Below are 24,485 nucleotides of genomic sequence, written 5' to 3' on the forward strand. Positions count from 1 at the left end.
AAGTGCAATATCTGTGTGTGTGTGAGTGTGTGTGAATGTATTGTATGTAATGTACGTTATAAAAAAAGTCAATACAAATATTATTGAAAAAAACAAATACAAGGACCGCTGGTCTGTGAAAACAATGGAGGCGAGCGTTCCAGACAGTTACCATTTGACCTACTGTATCCATGAAACGCTGCATCACAACGCAATCGCAGTGCAAAGTGTGTGTGTGTGTGTGTGTGTGTGTGTGTGCAGGTCAGTGGTCAGTGGTCCAGGGACCATGCGACAGGCGGTGGAAGCCCAGGTGCTGACCTCTCATTGTGCACTTGGAGAACACGGTGAGTTTGGGAAATGTAGTTCTCCACACCAGATGTATACCGTTCTGTGGACTACATCGGGAGGTTCACCCATCTATACCATCCTGTGTGTGTGTGTGTGTGTGTGTGTGTGTGTGTGTGTGTGTGTGTGTGTGTGTGTGTGTGTGCGTGTGCGCGTGTGTGACAGACCTGCGTCAGATCCTGTCGGATGTGATCGAGGAGGTGAGACGTTCGATCAATAAAGACATCGACGGGGCTGAGGTGCTGAACAGCCTGCTCAACGCTCCCTGGCTCCACTCACTGCTGAAGGTCTGACTCCCTTCACCTCACCTTTAACCTTGTTGGGTCAAACTGTGTCACTGGCACTGCTAGAGATCAGCTGTGCCTTCCTTTCACTAGTGTGTGTGTGCGCACGCGCTCTTGTTTATTATGTTGCGGTAGGTGCATGTCTGTTTTTGAGGGGCGGTAGTCCATCCTATATACAGCTATAGAGTTTAATGTTTGTGTTGTCTGAACACAGATGAAGAAAAGAAAATACTCGCACACTGTGGGCTCAGATGCTCGTGAAGTGCCTTTATTTGCACAAAAAATTGACTGTGACGTTTCGAGCGCAATGCTCTTCCTCAGTCTGAACACAAACATTAAATGCCATTGACAATGAATGGAGAATTTACATCATATGTGTCTGAGCAAATCGGCATATGTATGTCGGTGGGAACGCTTGGCCAATAAGGGACCACCATTCTTGATGATGATGTACGATGATTAGAGCGCCCCTCAATTCACACGGGTGTGATTTTTCATGTTGAATTCATAGATTTTTTTTATGCTCGTGTTTTGATTGATTGCTTGACCTTTTTCTTTTTAATTTCTTATCATCATACATCATCATACATCACATTCCGTGCTCAGCCAATCAGCTGAGCTAATTCCGTGCTCATACGGGCAGACACACATACACACAAAACTGTGCATAGGAGCCGCTCAGAATTAGATCTCTGTTGGGGGCCCGCTGGCCTAGTGGTCCCAGCGCATGCCACATATAGGCTCTGGCCTTCGAGTCCCGTTCATGACGACCTTTGCTGCATGTGTCTCCCCTTCTCTCTCCCTCCTTCCTGTCAGTCTTCACTTGAAACTATTAATAAAGGCAGAAAAAGCCAAAAACAAATCTTTAAAAATAAAGTAAAATATATATATATATATATCTCTGTTGTAATCTCTGTGCTGTTCTTCTTCCAGGTTTACGAGTGTCTACAGAGGTTCAACCAAGAGCAGCCCGCGTCATATCTCAACTACGCCTCTGGACTTTCCCTCCAGGTCAGACCTAAACACTTCCACGACTATACTGAACTATAGAATGTGTAACGTTCCTCTGTGGTGCGTGTATTTGTCACTTTGCAATGAGACGTGTCCATGCTTTGCGTTGTCTGCAGCTGGTGCTGGACATCGCGTCACTGCCAGGCTCCTCCGAGGAAGCCCAGGAGCTCTGCCGTCTTCTTAGACAACCACACTTCCAAGTAAGCAATGACAAGATTTAGACGTGTCGATCCACGTGAGTTCTTAAACCAGTGGTTTTCAACCAGTGGTCCACCAGTGGTCCTTGACGGGGTTCCAGCTAATTGATGTCGGGTTGGTAACCAAATGGACCCTATGGACCTCATTCACAATGGCGTTTAAGCTCATATCATGAGCGGAGCGTGAGCGGAGCGTGAGCGTACGGGCATTTACGACGATTCCCACGTTACGTGGGAATTCATGGCAATGGCCATGAACTTGACGTTGATGGCCGTTGGTCGTAAACTCCACTCAGTTCCGCGTCAGCTCAGAGGGTAGTGTACTCGCGATCAAGGCATGCATATATTTATTCAGAAGGCTTTAGTCTTCATGCTGAATCAATTCATTGTTCCCAGACCTCAAATAAAATATGTAGGGTGTGTCCCCAATATTGGTCAGCACATAAAAAAATGATAGCCTATATAAAAGCCGAGTATCACGCATGGCTTGCGCTTGTATATCATATATCAGGGGTCCTCAATAGGCGGACCGCGGTCCACGACCGGACCGCGGACCACCTCTCTGTGGACCCTGGGCAAAAACTTTACAAAATAAAAGTGTTCTTTGTGCCTCAACACAATACCTCTCATTTGCTGTGAATTTTTGGAGGGGAATATTTGTGAAACATTTTATTTCCATACTCTGCACCCCAGTATTGGTTGGTTGGGAGGGGATCCGATTTGTATAAGCTTGCCTTGGTGTGACTGTACTAAAAAATATAGAGCCCCGCTCTCCGCTGGCCGCTGCATGGCCCGCGCTGCGTGGCATGGGGCCGGACCTTAGTCTTTTTCAAAAATTATTAGTGGACCTTCAGCATTTCTAGTTGAGGACCCCTGGCCTATATGCATGCATTCTAGAGGCATTGCATTGGTCAAGTTAGCCTATAATACGTGCATTAATCAATACAGCTCTGATAAAATAAAATATCGGATATCCTTTTTACCTTTGCAAAGGCGAGTGTGCAATTGTTCAATAGAAATGGCTCTTTATAGTTATTTGCCAAGTAGGCCTATAGGCTATAGCCTTGAGCTTGAACTTAAATCAATAAATGAAGAAGTTGGTTATGAGAGAAGCCTATACTTTTTAAACCTTCAGTCAGTTGACATTGCGAGAGCCTCGCGGCACTCGCCTGTCAAAATAAGCTGATCTACCAGTTCACACACGCAGTGCTGTGCATCGCACCACCCAAGGAAAGACAAGGAAATTAACTGATTACACCACCATCGCTGAATGACACGGGAGATTGTCGCAGCTTGATCGGACATACGATAAATGGTGCATTTATTACGCATCTCATTTACACCTCGTCGTATTTCTCTGTTGTGAATGAGGTCTCATATCTTTAACTCTTGAGAGTGTAAAAATGTAAACCAAATTTACGCTCTTCAAAAATCCTGAACTATCCCTTTAACCTGGGTCTGTCTGTGTGTGTTACCAGGCCCTCCTGTCAGCCCATGACACGGTGGCCCAGAAGGACTATGACCCAGTGTTACCTCCCATGCCAGAGGAGCTGCCCGATCACGAGGAGGCCACCAGGGTGGTGTGCCTGGTCAAGAACAAGCAGCCGCTGGTCAGTCTTCTCTTCTCTTCTCTTCTCTTCTCTTCTCTTCTCTTCTCTTCTCTTCTCTTCTCCACAGATGCCCTCACTTAAGGGCACGGTTTATTTTGCACCTTTATTCCATGGAACATTGAAACTTTAAGAGAAGTGAAGCTCCTATTATTATTATTAAGATTATTATTGATGGGCGCTTTGTGTGTTCCCCCTGTGACATGATGTGGCAGCCAACTCATATGGACTTTTTGTTTGCCTTTGTGTGTGCCCGCCGGGACGTCATGTTTGTGGGTGCCCCAAAAGTTGCCCCTCACTTCACATTTTATTATTAGTAGTATTATTAGCACAAAGGGCAACAAAGCTTCGACTGCACTATGTGTTTGATCCTGTAGAAAATGTATCTTTCCATATAATATCCCTTTTATGTTTGAGTGTATTATGTTGTCTCACAGCGGTGTGAAAACCAAGGCACTGGGCTAGCGCTGCCCGACTCGTCCCTCCCGCATGCTCCCACCAGGAGCTCCCTGGGGGGCATCCGCAGCCAGTGGGCCACCCTGAAGCGGAGGCTTAGCCGAGGTGGGGGGACGGGCCAGGACGTCAAGGAACAGTCGAAGGCGACCGTCCGGCGGGGAAGCTTGCTCTCGGGCGAACGTGTCCGCCGGCCGCCTCCGGTGCCTCCCTACCCTCCGCCATCTTCTCGCTATAAGCCAATGGGTAACTGTAGAGTTTGCTTTCGGAACCCCGTGAGCCCGTGCCGATCTTGCTACGCCAACTCACTGTGGGAGAAGAGCCACTCGTCCCCCTCAGGCAGCAGCTCCCTCCTGATGGGTAAGAAGGGGCCGGTTTGTCTTTCATCATCATCATCACTTCTTCATCCTCATCATTCACCTCCTACCTTTACGTCCGACGTGGATTGGAATGGAATCTTCCTCAGTTAGGCCTGCCTCGCTAACTGCTCTTATTCATACCCCTATTCGTTTTTCTCTTACCCCCTATTCTAAGAATACTATTGTCAAATCCACACTAAAAATTTGGAAACAATTCAGGCGCCACTTTGGTCTACAAGCTCAGTCCTTCTTCGCCCCAATAGCAGCAAACCCTTTATTCCATCCATCTTTGAGTGATAATGCCTTCTCTGTATGGTCATCACTTGGTATTACGAATCTCAGGGATCTGTATATCGACAATGTATTTGCCTCCTTTCAACAGCTGTCTGTGAAGTATTCCCTTTCAAATCAACACTTCTTTCGATACCTTCAGATCCGCAGTTTTGTGCGCAGCCTTAACCCTATATTTCCAAACCTTCCAGAGGCCACTGAGGTTGATTCATTTTTAACTCCATTGTCGAGCACGAAGGGCCTAATATCTATTATGTACAATTGTATTTTCTCTTTGCGGCCTACTTCAATAGAAAATATTAAGAACAAGTGGGAAGAGGATTTGGGAGAAGAAATCTCAGATGATGATTGGGATGATATTTTACGTCTTGTCCACTCTTCTTCCATTTGTGCAAGGCATGGGCTAATCCAATGCAAAATTATCCATCGTGTACATTTCACTAAAGTTAGGTTATCCAAAATATATGGTGATGTGGATCCCCTGTGTGATAGGTGTCGTTCGGCCCCTGCCACGTATATACATATGTTCTGGTCATGCCCTTCTTTACGTAGATATTGGACTGAGATCTTTGACACTATGTCAAGGAGTGTTAGGATACCGTTAGAACCAAATGCAATGACGGCTATTTTTGGAATGTCTCCCCCTACTCTATTACTGCCTAAATACAAAGCTCATTTGGTGGCCTTTACCACTCTCTTAGCTAGGCGTCTAATTCTGATGAAATGGAAGTCCTCTGCTCCCCCAACCCATCTTCACTGGATTAGAGATGTACTCCACTTTATTAAATTAGAAAAAATTAGATGTACCCTGAGACTAGGCTCGGTATCCAAATTTGAAGACACATGGGGCCCCTTCCTCGCACTTGTAAATGAGTTGCAGTTCCTAACTATTCCAGATTGAATGAGTGTAATCCTGAATCTGAGCATACTACATGTCGAGTCCCGACACACAGCTGGGTTGTCCAGTATATTTATTATTAGGAACCATGTGTGGGTGCACTGCCACGTCCATTATGTTTTGGAGGGGTGACCAATGACCATGCCATGTTGTCTTGTCTTGTCTTGTCTTGTCTTGTCTTGTCTTGCGTTTGTTTCAAAACTGGATTCAGGTTATGTGATTTGTAACTGACACTTCCCTGTTAGCATAGGACTATATACTTGCTTTTATGCTACCACAATATTTTGCATATAGTGGTCACAACATTTATATGTCAATGTTATCTCTTTGGTATGTTCCATATGGGTGTGTCACATATACTGTCATATTGTTTGATTTACTGTATACCCTGAAATCTTGAATAAACAAAACTGTGAAAAAAAAAAAAAAATCATTCACCTCCTGTTGGTTCATGGATCATCATTGAATCAATCTCATCAGTAATCGTCGTCGAGGACTGATTTTCTTGGCGGTTATTCTATCAATTGCTGCACTTTTTCCATTCATCAAAAAATCAAGCTGCACGTTTCTTTTGATAATTAGTATATAACAAATTGACGTGAAAATCAACAAAATGTATTGATCTGATGCAATGTGACTCGCTGTGAACTTGGTAGATTATTATTTAATTCAAGAATTGAGTTTAATTCGATTAACTTTTGCATCTGTAGAGATTAAATGGAATCCGATTAGTAATCCAGTGCTTAATGGATATATATTAAAAAACATCTTTCTCTCTCCCTCTGGAGATGATGTAGACAGTCTGGACCTAGACAGTCCATCAGGATCTGCCCGTGCCTACTGCAACCTGTCCGACTGCACCCCGACCTACTGCCACCAGCAGCCCAGCTGGTCCCTGTCTCCGCCCCGGCCACGGCGCTCCACCGCCGGCTACTACTCCAACCTGGACACCGACCGTCGCCTCCGGATCGACAGCGCTCCGTGTTGCGGCTTCCGGACCCGGAGCCACAGCCTCTGCGTCCGCACGGCCCCGCCCAGTCCTATGACGCCTCGGCACCACCCGGGGGGGGCGAGGGGCTTGGGGGTCATCGTGGACTTCCCGCGAGGAGGAGGACTCGGGGGAGGACACGGACCCCCCGTGGAGCTGGCCAAGCAGGAGAGCCTGGACGAGCTGAGGTCCGCGGTGCAGCTGGCGGCCGGCTCCATGGCGAGCGGCACCGAGGACGTCAGGCGGCTGGGCGAGAAGATGGCGGCGGCCACGGAGCGCGTGTCGGAGAGCGCGCGGGACAACACGCGGGCGCTGGCGCTCCTGGCGCAGGTGGTGGAGCGGCTGCAGGGCATCGTGGAGGTCGCCGCGGCCGGCAGGACGGAGGAGGCGGAGTCTCAGGTCCCGGCGTCAACGACGCCCAGAGCCAATAGAAAAGCCCGCGACGGGGAGCAGCGGGACCCACAGCAGCAGGCGCTCATGGTGGGTCGGTCCACGCGGAGCCAAAGTTCCGGGATGCACGAGCACCATCTGTCCGTTGCCCACCAGACCGGATCCTCCCTCCCCTCGACTCCGCCTTGCTCGCCGTCTCACAGCTCCATGTGCACGTTTTGCCGTGGGGCGCAGCGGGCCGGCTCAAAGGCCCAGGCTCCCTCCCGAGCCAACGGACCCCATCGTCTCTCCAACGGCCTGTCGGAGCAATCGGACGGCTCTGCTGATTGTCCCGTGACGGGCGGCCTGGCGACGATAGTGCGGCGGAGGAAGAAAAATAAGAAAAAGGCGAAGTGAGAAAAGGCAAGGATGTCCGCTTTGGTCGCCTGCTGTGACGGATGTATTCGCTTCTGTGACGGGCAGACCATCACCGGAGAGCAGCTCACCTTCAGCACAGGCACTGCACTTGTATATCTATTTCATTCAGCATTGATTCATAATCATCATCCTCATATTCTCTCATATGTGGAGTTCCCTCATGCCTCTTCTTCATCGTCAGTTTATGTTTTCATGCTCATTCCTTTCCTTGTCGTGAATGTCGTTTATTCTACCGTTGCACCGCTATTGCCATTGGTTCCGTTGTCATCTGGTGTATGGAGTTCTTTCCTTGGCGAAGGTGATGACGTTTTGGTCAACATCGCCTCCCCTTTGTCTTCACAGAATCTCACCTTTTACCCTCGGAATGTTATTGCTCATGTCATTTTGTGTGTGGATGCATATACTGGATACTGTAGATATTTACATCTAGGGTAAGTGATTTTCTTTGGTTATAATAATAAATGTCTCTATCGTCTGATCGTACTAGTTGCTATAGAGTTCAGTAACAGGAGTCTCCCTGTCTCTCCACTAGCTCTTTATGACACGATGGGAACTAATATGCACAAAAACTAATTTCACCCACTTTTCTACTTTTGTACTGTGATGTGACAATAAAGTTTATTCTTATTCTGATTCTGATTACAACTGAAAATCCATTTTCAGGTCAGGAGGATACTATCCAAGCAGGATAGACAACTCAGACAGGATACATACTTAAAACAAGTGAAGTTGGAATTGATGTCACAAAGAAATGAGCAGACAAAGGTTGAACTGGAACACTATAAAAAAATGAAGCGGCTAAATGGGGACTCTCTCCTGATTGGCTGACATTGTGTGTTTATCAAAGAGCTGGAGAGACAGGGAGACCCCTGTTAGTGAACAAACAAAAGGCACTATCGGATTACTTTCAGAATATAGTGCTTTAACCTTTTAACAAAATCTTTTTGTTTTAACCAAAAAAGATCACTTACCCTACCCTTTAATTCAGTTGTTTTCAACCCGTTTCATATACGATATTGTCCCCAATTCCATGCTATATTGATGTGGTACCATCATTATGGGAGATGACAGGCAAACGATGTAATGTAGAATTCTTCTACATTATATAATTGTGTAAATTAAGTAATGCAGGTGTTTAACAATAATGTAACTTTCATTTTACACTCTCAAGAGTTAAAGATCTATGAGGGTCCATTTGGTTACCAACTCTCCATTTTTTAGGTGGGGGACCAGCTGGAACCACCTGCTGGTCCCAGGACCACTGGTTCAGAACTACTGCTTGAATTGAATGAATATACTGTATATCACACGGTGATGGTTGTGTAGGTAGACCACGTACATGTTTTTTCACTCCTCATGTTAGTATTCACGTTACACTGCTGTCTGGTTTGTTGTGTCCATCTTCACCGGACAGAATGGCCAATCATTATTACTTGATGCGTAAGCAAATGCAGCTGTGCCATTTCATTGTGCTCTTTTGAAATGTTTATCTTTTTTCTTTTTGTCTGCCGGCCCAGGGTGCAACTATAAAGAGGAACGATGCCACGGGAGAGATCTTCATAGCGCGGGTGATTTATGGAGGACTGGCTGATCGAAGTGGTGAGTCTCTCTCTCTCTCTCTCTCTTGCATTGTTTGAAGATAAACTGTTCGGGGGAAAAGTGAAGGAAAGCGAGGACAATTTCCTAGTCCTTAATCTTGACGTTGATCTTCTAGCTCGAACAGCAAGATACATGGATAGGGAGACAAAATTAGTGGTGGCCAACTCCCTTATCCTGTGCCACTTTAAATACGGAGAGGTCCCAACAGTTTTAAGAACATGTTTCAGGTAAACGAGGTACACAACCATTTCACCAGAGCCAGTATTGCAGATGTGGTGCTCCCTGCTTTTAAAAGTAAAGTGGGCAAAGGCTCATTCATTTACATAGGAGCCACACAGTGGAACAGCCTGGAAAGTTGAAACCAATGTTAAACTGACCTCCAATTTGAGGACACTTAAACAGAAGACTAAACAATGGCTACTGGAAAAGGTTCCCCTATAAAGGGTCATCTTAGAGGGATGGATAGGGACATACTTGTTGTGTTGTGTATGTAATGTATATGTACTGTTATGTATTTGTGATGTATTTTAAAGTATTGTTCCGTTCAGTGTGAGAGGACCTCAGTGGAAATAGGTTTTTGGACTTTCCTGTGTAATCCTTGAATCGCTGATTATAATGTTATATTATGATTGCTTTTCTAAATAAATCAAATCAAATAAAAAAAAAAATCTAATTTTAGTTTTCAATACGTATTACGTACATATATGTAATTATTATTCCAGATGTGTGACTGAACTGCAGGGCTTACGTTAAGGTTAGGGCATCCAGGCCATGCAGGTCAGGCATGTACAGTAACGGCGAGTTTATGAATATAATAAAGCTCTGTGTGTGTCTGTGTGTGTGTGTGTGTGTGTGTGTGTGTGTGTGTGTGTGTCTGTGTCTGTGTCTGTGTCTGTGTCTGTGTCTGTGTCTGTCTGTCTGTCTGTCTGTGTGTGTGTGTGTGTGTGTGTGTGTGTGTGTGTGTGTGTGTGTGTGTGTGTGTGTGTGTGTGTGTGTGTGTGTGTGTGTGTGTGTGTGTGTGTGTGTGTGTGTGTGCGCGTGCGCGTGCGTGTGCGCGTGTGTGCGTGCGTGCACACACAGGTCTGCTCCATGCGGGGGACAGGGTCATCGAGGTGAATGGGTTTCCTGTGGACGGACTGGAGCCAGAGCAGGTCATCCAGGTGGTGGTAGGTCCATGACCATCCGCAAGTGTCTGAACTCTGAACCACTCAAGCCCTATGGAAATAGTGAAAATTGATGATCTACAAGCGCACTACGGGTCGAATGTTGGCACGTTTTGAGCTTGTAGATCTGCGATGTTGGCCTATTTTTGCCAAATCTTCATCAAATGTTTTCAAAAGTTCACCATTAACTGAATGCCACAGACGAAAAACAGTCTAAGTCCACACTATTGATCCATAATGTATAAATGATAGATAAGGGTTCAGGACAACGAGGCCTTTTCGTGGAGGGGTCAGAATGAAATTTGGACTTAGACTGTTTTTCGTCTGTGGTACTCTGGCATCATATATGCCATTTCCCGGAACAGGGATACTAGGGTTTATGTATAACCTCGCATCAAGAGGCTTTCCACCTCAGAGGAAGGCCTGGTATTCGTTCTAAACCGAGACGTGTTATCCGGTTTAGGAAAGATAAAACAGTGGTGCCGGTGGTGGGTTCCAGTTGGCGTCGCATTGTTTTTGTTACCCACATAATGAGAATCAATAGAGGGTATGCGCGTGACATCATCATCATACCCGGAAGTTATGCGGGAACGCCTACTGAGTGGCAACAAACCTCTTTCTGGCCTTGACAGCCTATATAATATACATCCAAACAGAAAAGTCCTGTCCGATTGCATTAAAAGGCGTTAAACGACATTTAAACTCACTTTGCCACTCAGTTTGCCATTCGATTTGCCACTCACTTTATGCATGCACATACCCTCTATTACTTTATGCTCGCTAGTTGTGCTACGAGTTCGAATAAAAGATGAACATACCAAACGATTAGTATACGAAATGACTATACCAATTTAAACCAATTTTAAACTAGGGTAATCATTTTGGAGGTGCACGGCACCGGAGGTCGGTGGTTCCGGATGCCTGATGACCTTATTAATAGAGACGGCACCGGATTTCCACTTGCATTAAGTTGCTCAAAAGCGCATGAGGCGATTTCACTCCTCCTTCCGGGTAGGAACAGAGTGCATCCTGGGCTTGATTGGGCCAAACACATGAACGCGCTGGCACGCGTTCAGCGTTCACGTGTCATCATGAACGTGCGCAATGATAGTCAACAGAGCAGCGCGTTCATGAGTTTGGCCCAGCGCTGCAATACCAAATTCGGCCACTATGTCCATTTCGCCTCAGGGTTTCCTCCGGGTGCCGTCTCTATTAATATATACTCTAAGCTGATGAAGTTACGCTCCGACCCGATCAGAAATTCGTAAATGGTATTGATCCCAGGCTAGGGTTAATGTAACCTGACTCCGCCAGATGGGGCAGCAGAGAGTACACTCCTCCTGCTCCCATCTGGGAACTCTCAGGCAGACTTGATGCCCGGCCACAAAACGGCCTGGCCAATCAGCAGCAACTAGAAGCTAGAAGCTGCTGCTAGAAGCTGCTAGAAGCTGCTGCTGATTGGCCAGGCTGTTTTGTGGCCGGGTATCAAGTCTGCCTGAGAGTTCCCAGATGGGAGCAGGAGGGGGGAACCCAGTGTACTCTCTGCTGCCCCATCTGGCGGAGTCAGGTTATGGTTAATGTGGTTAAAGGATCAAACCATACAGGTCATTGTCTATTTACAGCTTCATATTTACTTTTTCAATTCAAATTGAATTAAAACAAGCATTATCGAGGTGATATAAGCCACGTCCTTGCAATTGGCAATTTTCATGGAATAAGTATAATGGACTCCTGGGGGAGCCCGGTCCACCAAGTCTATATAGGGATTAAGTGTTTCCATGTCTGGTTTTCCCATTGGACAGTACTATCATGTGTGTAATGTAGTGTCCTTTGATCAGCAGGCTAGATCTCAAGGCACCATCGTGTTCAAGGTTGTTCCCATCAGTGAGAGACCGGTCCATTACCAGACCATGGTGAGTGTTGCTCAATTACAGCTGCTCTCAGTTGTAATTGTAAACATCTGTGTTTTCTATGTCTTATTTTTTTAAAGCAAACTTAATCCTATATTCAAATTGCACATCTGCTATTTCTGCTTTTTACATGGAAACGATTATGATTTATCTCACATAATTGCGATTAGACGATTATGTAATAATTGTGACACCCCTACGTAGCTCCGATCCTCACCAAACTTTGCACACATTGATTGATTGATTGATTGATTGATTGATCTACAGTTTGTAGAATGGGTACATTTCAAACAGTCAATACAAAAACTGGTACGAGGATAAAACCATAAAAAGCACTAAGACTTGTTTACATCAGGGTCCTCCATTTTCAATTCATTAGAACATTTAGAGACGTACTAATATACACTTCTATGAAAATATAGATATGTATGTATACAGTTAAGAAAGTAAAACAAAAAAAGGAAATGTGAACACTATGGAAAAAAGGGGGGGGACCTTTTTGTTATTAGAGGAGCCAGTTTCGAGTCAACCTTAAGCCATTCCTATCAAAATGGGCAGGGGTGAGGTGGGTTCTGGGAGTAAGGCCAAGTAGTAGCCTGACCAGTTTGTTTTGGGATGTCTGGAGCCTTGTTTTAAGGGCCTTTGAGGTGCTGTGGTGCCATGAGGTGCATGCATAGTCGAAGAAACCTTGTACGAGGGCTCCTGTTAGGGTCTTCAAGGTATTTTTGTTGACCAGTGAGATGATCCTATATAGGAATCTTGTTCTTTGGTTGGCTCTTTTGATTACATTGGTTGCCATTTTATCACAGGAAAGATTTGCCTCCAGGATGGAACTTAGGTAGGTCATTTCAACTTTTCTTTTATGTTTTTTTTTTGTGGCTTTCGCCTTTATTTTATATTTTTTATGGAGGGACAGACAGTAGGCTGACAGGAAATGGGGAGAGAGATGGGGGAGTGACATGCAGTAAAGGTCGTCGGGATCGGGAGTCGAACCCGCGGCACACTGCCAGACTGGATCACCAGCCAAGGTGCCTGGACCGCTGAGCCACGGCCCAGGCCAATTGTCCCCTATTTTAACACACAAGACTTTTAGGGGTCTGCCATGAAAATAGTGGAAAAAGAAAAAAATGCACACATACGGTATGGGCCACTAACACTTCAAATGGCTGTAACTCGGTGACCATTGCTCTGATCAGTGCAATAGGGCTGGATTTGAAGATCTAGTATGTTTGGTGTATTGATATTGATTGATTGACATTGGACACTGATGACAGCAACCTGTATAAATAGGCACGTATGAGTGTGCTCAATATAAGTCTCACCCTTGAGTGAGAGCAGCCGTTTGTGCTGTGTGCAGCAGTCAAGTATCTGTGAGTGTTTGTGTTGTTGTTTTTAACTCCTCCGCAGACAGTGCAGTGCTAATATGTGTTTTAAACTCGGTGGGTTCACATGGTCCGTTGCAGTCTTAACTCTGCTATCAGTGCGCACAACTCAACTCATTCAACAGTACAAGACTCACCCGTGGCTCCGACATACGTGGCCGGTTACTCACCCGTAGCTTCCGCGTGTGGTTTGGAGTTATAGGTTAGGGTTTGGGGTACTAGGGTACTTAGGACGTCGGACCAAAAGATATGCACCCGTCAAAATCAAGGGGCCAGTGAGGCACTCCAACGTTGAAGCACTGGGCCCTAGTGGTAAGAGGAGGGACTACAGGCGGACCCGTGGATTCATGACCGGGAAACCCCGTGCAGCTGGGCTTTAACATTGAGCGCTCGGTTGCACTTCCGCATTGGACCACCAAAATGTGGTGGTCCAATGCGGAAGTAGACGTTTTGAGACGGTCCTTCCGGGTGCTTCAAAACGCCACTGAGCAACTTCCACTGACATGAATAGCGGAGGGGGGCGGAGCTTCGCGCCAGATCAGTCTCTATCCTTCTTTATACTCTATGGTCAAAATCCACACTGCTCCCCCCACGCAGCTGTACATGAGGGCCATGGCGGACTACAGCCCCCTGCAGGACCCCACCATCCCCTGCGCCGACGCCGGCATGAGCTTCAGGAGGGGAGACGTCCTGGAGATCGTGGACCAGACCGACGCCCTCTGGTGGCAGGCCAAGAAGATGCCCAGCACCACTGACTGCGCCGGCCTCATCCCCTCCAGCAGCCTGCTCAAGAGGTGCTCTGACTCTGAGGGGAAAACCGCAAAGAAATTGTGATTCTACAATTTACAATTGTGCGTGCGTGCGTGCGTAGTGTGATGATGTAATATGCCATAATTGTGCCTGTCTCCACAGGAAGCAGAGGGAGTTTTGGTGGTCTCAGCCTTATCAACCACAGACCTGCATCCACACCTGTAAGCGGGGAATACCACACATTTTTGACATTCTATATCATTTTATATGCCTTAGAGCTGCTGTCTGTGGAAATAAGTGTGTAGTCTTAATCTGTGTAGTCTGGAAGTGAAGAATCTATTGTTGGGCTCATGTGATCTGGTTGGTTGGGATTCATAATCACGCATCGCGTGACATACGGAAGGAATCTCACTTCCAGCTGAAACAGTGCGAGTTTCCATAGTTATATATCATGTTTCACAAGACATACCGGTAGTACTTTTAGATGTAGAATTTAGATAATAGAAATCAATTGGCTGAGAATGCTCTAACAAGTCTTAACTTTATATTCAGGCTTAAATGTACACATGATATGTATGGATAAATTAAGCATATAGGAAAACACAACACAGTCCACTGGTTACTGGTTCAGTTTCAGCATTTTAATCAATTCTTTCCACTGTCTTTTAACCCACACTTAACTGAAGTGAGCACTGTGGACGAGGGTAAGGACGTGTCCCTTTGTTTTAGGTATTTGTCTGATTTGTCTCTAGCTGTAATGACAATGGTTACATTTCTCGCAATCTTTTGGAGCCAGCCTGAACTGGAATTGTGTGATTGTTTTGACACAATTGAATTCAGCTGTGATTTTCTTCTTTTTCACCTGCAGAAGAAGACAGCATTGGTATTGACGAGAAGTGTGTGGAAGCAGGTACGGCAACTGTTATGGGATAAGATCTGTATTTGTCACTGTATGAGACATGCAACCAAACTGTTTAGTGCAGCCATACAAACAATCAAACAGCAGTATAGAACGAAACACTGTGATGGAACAACACCATGTCATAAACTGTTAGTCCGTCAAAACATCCATATTAAAATACAGAATCAAAAATAAGTAAGGGGGGACCACAGAGGAGCATACAGTATACTGCACTTGCCCAATAGCCCATATTGCACTGGCATCTATAGAGAAAACAAAATTCAGTGAACACATTTCTCACACATGCTAGTTTTCCTGCTTCTATTTAAAAGTGTGCTCGGCTTATTTGTAATCTGTGCTGGTACTTTGCGATGAAACCATTTGTTTTACCTCTTTAATGACTTGAACCATACCATGCTTAGTCTTATGTCGAATAGCTGAATGTTTTGCACAATGTCGTATTTTCGTAAAATATTTGTCTATATTTGCCCAATGTCTCTCTATGTTTCTGACTAAAACTTCCTTTGTGTATTTCTCTTTGTATGTCACAGACGAAGAGGCATTTGAATCTGGTAGGTAAGTCTTTGTTAATTATAACCACTATGATATGATTTGTCATACATATATAATATAATATAAAGTCTTTACAGCCACTATGATATAAATATAAACCATTATAAAGTCTTTGTTAATTACAGCCACTATGATATGCAAGACAGTAGAGCAAGTTATTGGTCAAACTGTAGCAGGTTGGACACTGGACAGCTTACTTTGCATGATACAAGAGTTTCTTATGTGTTGTTGTACATACACCAGTACACTGTTACAACATGATGGAAGTGGCAGTGTTTGAAGAAGTACTCCAAAGTATTAATACCAAAAACAAAATATAAAGAGTTGAAGTGGTTAAGGTATATGTTTTGTAGTAACAATCAAAATCTGCAAAATAACTATAGTAACAAAACAAAACAAATCTAATAAATGCAGTGGAGCAAAAGTACAATATTTTGTTCTGAGAGCTGTAGTGGAGTAGAAGTAAAAGTATTGAAAGTGGAAAGTATAGTCCAGTAAAGTAAAAAAGAAAGAAAAACTCAACTTAGTTACTTTACACAACTAGGTGGAGGTGGAGGTGTCATATAAGGCCATAGCAGGCAGGCAGTTATGGGTGCATTAGTCTTCAAACATAAATATAAATAAATCAGTTTATTTTATTGTTTATGGAGAACCACATGTATGACATAAAAAGCAGTTCAATCCGGTATTAAAATTTCTCTTCTTTCTTTCCTAACTCTTTCCTGCATGCGTAAATGTCAAGAGGAACTCAGGGACGGTTAGTAGAAACTGCCTAAGTGTGTTGCTGTGTGACTTTGTCACCACTAACCCAACAGCCTCTGGCTGTTCCTGTCAGATAGATAAGATCAATTTAGGCCATGGTTTCAAGTAGAGCAAGGGTGCAGTTAAAAATTATCTTTACGCATTTAAGCATATCATGCACCCTTTCTCTTTTTTTAAACTTCATTTTTATCCCACGATTTTGCAACCCATTTTTTCACCCAGTGTCAATATTATCTAATGTAATCCTGGGCGCTACACTTCCTCTGCCAACCTGGGGGGGCAGCGGACTGAACTCATGCTTCCTCGTTCACCCTTTCTTGAAGCAGACAAAGAAAGAGCTTTCATAGGTCCCTAAAATGAAAACGTTTTCGTGCTCCGAAAAATAATAATTCCACCCATATTCTCCTGTGTTGCTCACTGTGTATCCACTCTCTGGCTTCTCTTCCGTTGCAACCAGAGGGGGGTGAATTCAGCAATAACGTTGACGGCGTCTACATAGGTAAGTGTCTGCTGGAGACAGTCTAAATATATCATTCTGTACTGACCTACTGTTCACTGTGGGAGCTAAGACAGTATTAAAAACGCATATTACGCAGGAAAGCCATTCAAACTGGGAAAACATCTGTGTCATTTTAGCCTTGGCTTTTCAAAGATTGCACAGCTCGAAGCGTGAGCTACTGATTTAGAATCCATTTGTAGAATTGGGTTAATTAAAATCAATATATTTTTGTAATAATATATTATAAAATCCTTATTACTTTTAAATCTTACTACTAAGATACTTAGTAGTAAGATACTTTTGGGGTCCCTTTTGCCTTTATTGATATAGTATAGTAGAGACACCCAGGAAACGAGGAGAGAGAGAGAGACGGGGAGTGACATACAGCAAAGTTCGTCAGGATCGGGACTCGAACCCACGATAGGCTGTATTCGAAGCCTATAGGTGCCCCAGACCGCTAGGCCTTCTCGGGCCATAAAATCATTCTTTTTGATGAACCGTGGCAGCCCTATAGTTCTCATCACACCTCGTCCCTCTGTCCCCATAATGTGTTCAGCGGGGTTCCGACGGAGCATGCGTCTGTGCCGACGGAGGGCCCACAGCACGGCTCAGCCGTCCTGCCACGTCCGCTGCCCCACCAGCTGCTTCAGCTCGCTGGCCAGCCCCTACGAGGAGGTGGTGCGCTACCAGCGCAGCCCGCACGACCCCTACCGCCTCGTCGTGCTGCTGGGTAAGTATCTTCTGTGTAGACTAGAGAGACTTACAGAAGTCCTGATGTCATCGTCTTCCTAGGATGTGGAACTCTCTTCCCCTGCATATCAGACTGGCAACCTCAGTTGATGACTTTAAGAGGCGGCTAAAAACCCATTACTATGACCTTGCTTTTAACAGATTTGAACTGATTCTGTTGTAACCTTATCTTAAATTTACTTTTAATTTCAATGAATTCTACTGACCAGATTTGCTTACTTTACTTTCGTTTTTTACCCTTGTTACATTTTTTGCATTTATGTGAATTTCTTTTTACTTGTATGTCAAGCACTTTGTACTACACTTGTGTCTGAAAGGTGCTCTATAAATAAAGATTATTATTATATTATTATTATTATCGCTCATCCCCTGGGTCACGGAGAAGTTTTTCTCTCTGGAGAGTAACATTGGGTCATCTTTAGAATCGTCTCATATAAGAATTGTGGTTCTAAAGTAAACAATTTGTCAGGAAGGTGGCTCTGTTCATCGCTCATGATAGTCAGTCACTCATATTTGACAATTGTATTAATTTGCCAGCGGTACAATTAGCCTTTTCTCGCCGTCAGTTGATGCTTCATATTCATATGGCGGCAGTGGCTCAGGGGTAGAGTGGCCAGTAGAGCGGCTGATGGGAACAGCCAGGATCGAACTGGGAACCTTTCCCAGTTCGATCCTGACATCATCCTGGGCTACCCCAGAGTTAGTGTCGAAGTTGAGAAAGACTCTGACTAATTGCTCCCGATGTGCAGGTTGGTGCCTTGCATGGTTTCCTCTAATATTAATACATTCCTCGTGAATGTATTAATGCACAATCTACGTAAAGCGCCTTGGATTTAGGCGCTGGGTAAATGCACCATTTACCATTATGTTTGGAACACAGTTCTAAATTAAATGTAATTTGATAGTATATCGTCTCTGTCAGGTTTACAGGATTTAAATTAAGAAAATAGCAAAAGTAGCACATCTAACGATGCTTTCGTGTGATGCTGTAGCAGTGCATGATCAAGTAGGGCGTTCATTTACGAACGTTAAAATACGGCGATAAGAGGTTTCTGTCCGACAGCAATATAAAAATCACACCCGTGTGAACTGAGTGGTGCAACTACACATTTATTGTGACGTCGCATACTAACCATAGCAACCATGCTCGTTTTTTTTGGTACGAACAAACACGGGTACACGGGACACGGGTACAAAGCCAGTTGTTGGAGTGGTTTGCACCACTCAAAAATATGACATTTCCTCCCCAGGACCCAGCAGTGTGGGAGTGAATGAACTTCGCAGAAGGCTCCTTGAAATCGACCCCCGCGTCTTCCAGGGAGCCGTGCCTCGTACGTACAGCACGCGCATGTACGCGCGCGCACATACACACACGCACACGCACACACACACACACACACACACACACTTTTGATACTTTTGAAGTAGGGCATTCATTTACAAATGAAACACACAAGGTTAATGCAGAGATATTGGTTCCTGCCTGACGGCAACGATATGTATTCTATGTTTTGTCCTATGACTGCATCATACCGTATTGCTGCGTTCACAAGGGCAGATGCAAAGATACAGACTAACATTTCATTATCAATGGAAGCCAGCGACATGAAGATGCAAAGATGCATCCGCCGTTTGTAGCTGCCGCCGTTTGAAGCTCGGCTTCATTTTGTAGCTTTGCAGCTTTTGCAAAGCTGCAAAGCTACAAAATGAAGCTGAGCTGGGTTCAACTTCCAGATGCAATGACACACGTCACTACAGACGCACGCTTCATGACGTCAACGACCGCGTGAGCAACTGATTTTTACCAAGCGACAAATTATGCTGTGATCTTTGTTTGCATCTTTTGCATCTGCCCGTGTGAACGCAGCATATGACTGTTATAAAAAATAACTGTGTACACATTTGTGTATATTTCGGCTCTGCTTCAGGCGGTTGCGATTTCAACAGTACGTCATGCTTGCACATTGTTCTGGAGCATTGCAGGAGCAGAGCCAAATACAAATATAAATGGTTTAATGTTAACAAGAGTACCTGACCGAGTAGAAATTGCCATAGCAATGTGAGGTTCCAGTCCATTTCAATTGTGCAGGTAAAGTTTGCAGCATTGTTATTCCCGATGTGAGGATTTAAGCTTAAAGTTGGGAATATTCGTCTGACATACAGTAGGTCCTGTGAGTTTCTAACGTACAGCACATGTACGTATTATAAATTTGTACTTACACGTGCTTATGTTTTTCTATCAGACACTACAAGGCCTCCAAGGAGTTACGAGGAGTCTGGCAGAGAATATCACTTCACCACCAGAGAAGTCTTTGAAAACCTGGTGTATAACAACAGGTATACAGTGCAACTGTCGTTGGACTTCTATTATGAGATTCAAGAGAAGAGGGTTTTATTTGTCCATCACTCATACAGGCACTCATTGATACTGTATGCTGCATGCCTGTAACTCTGCATGTAGTGAACCCCCCCCTGCTGAATATGTACATTGATACTTCTGTATGCTAGCTATTCTAAACCAGTGGTTCTCTGTGTCCCGACATGATTTTTTGGCTGATCCCCACATGACGGTGAACTTTTAAGACCCTTTTAATAAGCTACCTAAATAAAATACTAAAGTAAAATAAAGGACCATTACTGCCTCAAAGGTAATAAACAATCGATACTATAAAAACTGGTCAAACATTAGCCAAATAGTCAAAATTTAATATAATAAATATTACATTTTAAATACAAAACATTGTGAATATAGCCGATCTACAAGTTGTGAGCTTGTAGATCGGCTATATTCACAATATTTAGAGTCGAACAAAATGTAATTTTGTAATTAATTCAAATAGGATTATTTTGGGGGGTTGGGGAGGTTGAAAAATAGTGTTCTAAACCAGTGTCTCCATGATGTCCTACAGGTTTCTGGAGTATGGCGAGTACAAAGGACATTTCTACGGAACCAGCACTGAAGCGGTGAAAGATGTCTTGAACAGCGGGAAAATGTGCATAATCGATATAGAGCCAAATGTAGGTCTTCTTAAACCCCAGTCCTTTTCGATTCATGATTAGAGACGAGACCACACTTGATTTATGAGTTGCCATTTAAGGCGAGACATGGTAGGTGAAATCATGATTTTTCCTTTTTTTTGTTTTTTTCCTATTTTGCTTCCTAAACATGTTTTCTTCCAAACTAAAGCAAAATAAACATTCAAAACACAGATTTAGATGTTCATTTTAGTAGTTTATTTTAGCCAATGACAGCTCGTTTTGCTGGGTGAAAATCCACCCTCTCAATTTTCATGATTGGTTGTTGATACAAAGGAAGTGACCATATTTGGATCAAACCACAGTCAGCTCGAGGTCCAGACCTTTCCAATGATATATGGCATTATATGTTGTTGCCAAGATTTGGATGAGATATTTTGTCTCAAAATAGTGGCTTCAAATAAAACGTTTTGGAATTTTACAATACAATTCTTTAAAGGCTGTTTACTCAAAATGAGTTTTCCTCATACCTGGGACAAAGAATCTCCACTTCAGTTGCACTCACATACACCAAACTTTCCAGCAAATTAGCGCATATAATGCCTAATTTGCATATTTAAACATATCATTTCAGAAAACTTGTAATACAAAATATCTTAGTTTTAATATAAGTAATCAACTGGAGAAGTTTCATTGTGATAGCTATTAGTTAACTTTTTTTCCCTATTCACCTACCATGTCTCACCTTAACACCTCATGTCATGTTATGCTCCCCATTCAATATATCCAGACTAGAGGATCCAGTTTGAACAGCCATGCATGGACTTGTGCTCATATTAAGAAACGCAGTTAATTTAAAACGACATACATGCTTTACACGTTTCCAGGCCATTCAAGCGGTGAGGACACATGAGCTAAAGGCCTTTATTATCTACGTTAAACCTCCCCCGGCGGAGTGCCTCCGAGAAACCAGAAAGAACGCCCAGATCACCACCAACTACTATGTCAACCGGCCGTTCAAAGTAAGCTCACAGTTTTTACTTTGTCTGTTTTCTAAATCATGACAATTTTCTGAAAGATTTGAGGCACATTTTAACGATTTTTCAAAAATAGCAGACCTAAAAGTTCATAGCGCGTTCGATAGCTAAATTATAACATAATGTTTAAAACACCAAAAGGGGTTCCCTTTCTACCGACAGCAACGATGTCCTTCATTGACCCAGGGTCCCACAGGGGTCCATACTTGCCCCCCCAGTCCCCCCCCCCCCCCTCCCCTCCTATTTTCTCCCTACATCAATGATTCCCAACATTATTTTATGCCATATTGAACCCCCAGTGCAGTGATGTAGGCTACTGTACATTTGGCCACGGAGCCAAATGATACATTTCTTTAACCCATTTTTGACCTGAGATCAGATTCTAAAAATGTCTTCTACATCCTGACAGTTTTCTGAAAAAGCTATGTTTCTATGTCAGTCGTTCTTCGATTTTTCAAAAATAGCCGAGTGGCGCGCTACAAGCTTGTAGGTCTGCTATTTTTGAGTGGTGCAAACCACTCCAAAAACCAGCTTTGTCTGTATGTTTGTGTACCTGTGTACGTGCACAGGTGAGCATGGTTGCTATGGTTAGTGTGACGTCACTGACATAGCTGATCAGACACCACTCAGTTCACACGGGTGTGATTTTTCAATAGCTAAAGCATAACATAATGCTAACACCAAAAGGGGTTCCCGCCCAAAATGGGTTAAAGATCTCTGGGACCCCAATGTACACTGTACAATCCTCGTGCTAACTTAATTTTGAGAGTACAAAGTGCAAAACAATGGGTCAATTTGGTGAAAAGGGTTAATAACCCTGTCGGATTGAAATGACAAATTGACGTGCCACTGATTCTTCGTCACCCCTCCTACCTACCCACCCACCCCCAACACCAACCATCAACAGGACGAAGACTTCCAGGAGACTGAGGAGGCGGCGAGGAAGATGGAGTCGCACTATAGCCAGTTCTTCGACCAGGTCATCGTCAACGAGGAGCTGGGGGTGGCCTGTGGAGAGCTGCTGGGTGCCGTCACCAGGGCCCAGGACGGGCCCCAGTGGGTCCCCGCCAGCTGGATACGACCCACGGATGAGTCCTGAGTGGAGGAACCATAGCTGAGGGGATTTGTCCTTTTTTTGTTTGTTTCCGGATTACCATAATAACCCAACCACGTAATGCGTGACTTCCAACCGGCTGTGGTCGGTATTGGTTTGACCTCTCAAAGACTGAAGCAGAGGACAAACACAGTTACTCTGATGGAGGCCAGAGGACAGTATTGACTGATTCATTGATTGACTGATTGAATACTTTATTAACAGTACAGAGAGGATAACACAAAAAAAGCCATGATGGCTTGCTTCCATTGTGGTCCTATGTATTCAATTCATAACCAAGGCATACAATGGTAAACCACTCTCCCTTGAAAACATTTCATTTCTTTCCGGGAGTGGTTTACCAGGCTAACAATACAATGCAAAACATCATGAATACCAGGAGCAATAAGAGGTATACATTAAATGGCACAGGGGGGTAACTCTCTCGTGGCGAGCTAGAAGGAAAGTTTTAAAGGAAAGTTAGTTTGGGTGCAAGGACCCCCAATATTTTGAACCACACTTTTGCATAGTGTTGTTGGGGTTTTAAACCTTTGTACCGTTGTGTATGAAATGGATATAATAAATTCTGAAATAAATTAGAATAATGATGGTAAATCATCTGCTCCCTCGGATGTGTGGTACCTGACTTCTCTCATCTTGTAATAGTTACTTGTGTTGGCATGGGATTTGAACCTTCTGCTTCTGAGGCGACCCTAGCAGAGCAGTGTATATAGTTTTAGTTATAAGACTATAGGCAAGGCGAGTTCTAAAATTGTTGGCCAAACGGCCAAACTTAAAAAAAAACTAACACATTCAAATACCGTTTGTACCGTGAAAAGTCTTGTGAACTGTTTAGTTGAAATCACGTTTCTATGAAAAAGAGTAATGAGGCTGCAACGGTGAGGTGGATTTGAAGATTAAATCGACCATGAATAAAGGTAAATATTTCAAAAAGCTATACACTTACACTTACAAAAATGTACCAATGAAAATTCAAACATAGCCAAACATTTTTAAGTTTGAATTAAGTTTCAAAGTGAAAGTATGACGGCGTAACCAGAGCACAAAAAAGTGATCTATAAATATGGGCTCATTTTCCCATAGACTCTCATTATAATGAATGTAAAAAAATATTAAAAGTATGAAATGTACAAGCAATAGTAAATGCGTAAAGCTGAACATGTTGAAGTTTGAACTAAATTAAAAGTAGTAAATTAAAGTAGTAAGATGCCGAAAAAAGAATAAAGAATATATAAAGTCTGGAGAACTAGTGTGGGCTCGCTGGAGCGAGCCCAGAATAATAATAAAAAATCACACCTGTGTGAACTGAGTGGTGCAGTGACGTCACACACTAACCATAGCTCCTTTTTTGAGTGGACAGGTACACGAACATACAGACAAAGCTGGTTGTTGGAGTGGTTTGCACCACTCAAAAAATGATTTAAAAAAATAGCTAAATAAAATCAAATAAAATACTAACTAACTATGAAAAAATATCACACGGCTCTGGAAAGTGAGGAGTTTCACCAGGAGAGCATAATACAAATGGAGATTTGTTTGAATCAGCAGCAGCCTATAAGTGTTTCCCTCAACACCCATCATGTTCTCTTTGCAAAATAGATGTTCTCCATCTTTATATTTTTGCTTTCTAATCAAACAAAAAAAAATCCTAATTCATTGTCGGTCTGTGCCTATTTTTGGCCCCCAATCCACGAGATCATACGTGCCTCTATAATTGCCTATGCGTTACTTTTTGGATGATGATTGGGCAGCATTTCCTCCACTGTTGACTGAACTGAATTCCATCCATTGTTCTTTATATTTTCCTTGTGCTTAACAAAAAAGGTAACGATAACTAGAAAGTCCTGTTC

The 24,485-nt window shown here is 43.7% G+C and overlaps 1 protein-coding gene across 1 annotated transcript; it reads left to right on the plus strand.

Annotated features, from left to right (window-relative positions):
• Positions 1-265: 265 nt before the first annotated feature.
• On the plus strand, positions 266-23,226 carry mpp4b (MAGUK p55 scaffold protein 4b; the record flags this gene model as incomplete). Its single annotated transcript, XM_079495865.1, has 20 exons — positions 266-323; positions 490-611; positions 1,542-1,619; positions 1,736-1,819; positions 3,295-3,426; positions 8,737-8,818; positions 9,899-9,984; positions 11,820-11,894; positions 13,871-14,067; positions 14,186-14,244; positions 14,710-14,727; positions 14,892-14,933; positions 15,476-15,496; positions 16,717-16,758; positions 17,315-17,488; positions 18,759-18,839; positions 19,752-19,845; positions 20,418-20,526; positions 21,372-21,506; positions 22,429-23,226. The coding sequence occupies 20 exons, from the start codon at positions 266-268 to the stop codon at positions 22,618-22,620; spliced, it is 1,881 nt and encodes a 626-aa protein (XP_079351991.1). The 3' UTR covers positions 22,621-23,226.
• Positions 23,227-24,485: the final 1,259 nt, after the last annotated feature.

This window comes from Electrona antarctica (genome assembly GCF_951216825.1).
Source record: "Electrona antarctica genome assembly, chromosome: 24".
NCBI classification, from domain to species: Eukaryota; Metazoa; Chordata; class Actinopteri; order Myctophiformes; family Myctophidae; genus Electrona; species Electrona antarctica.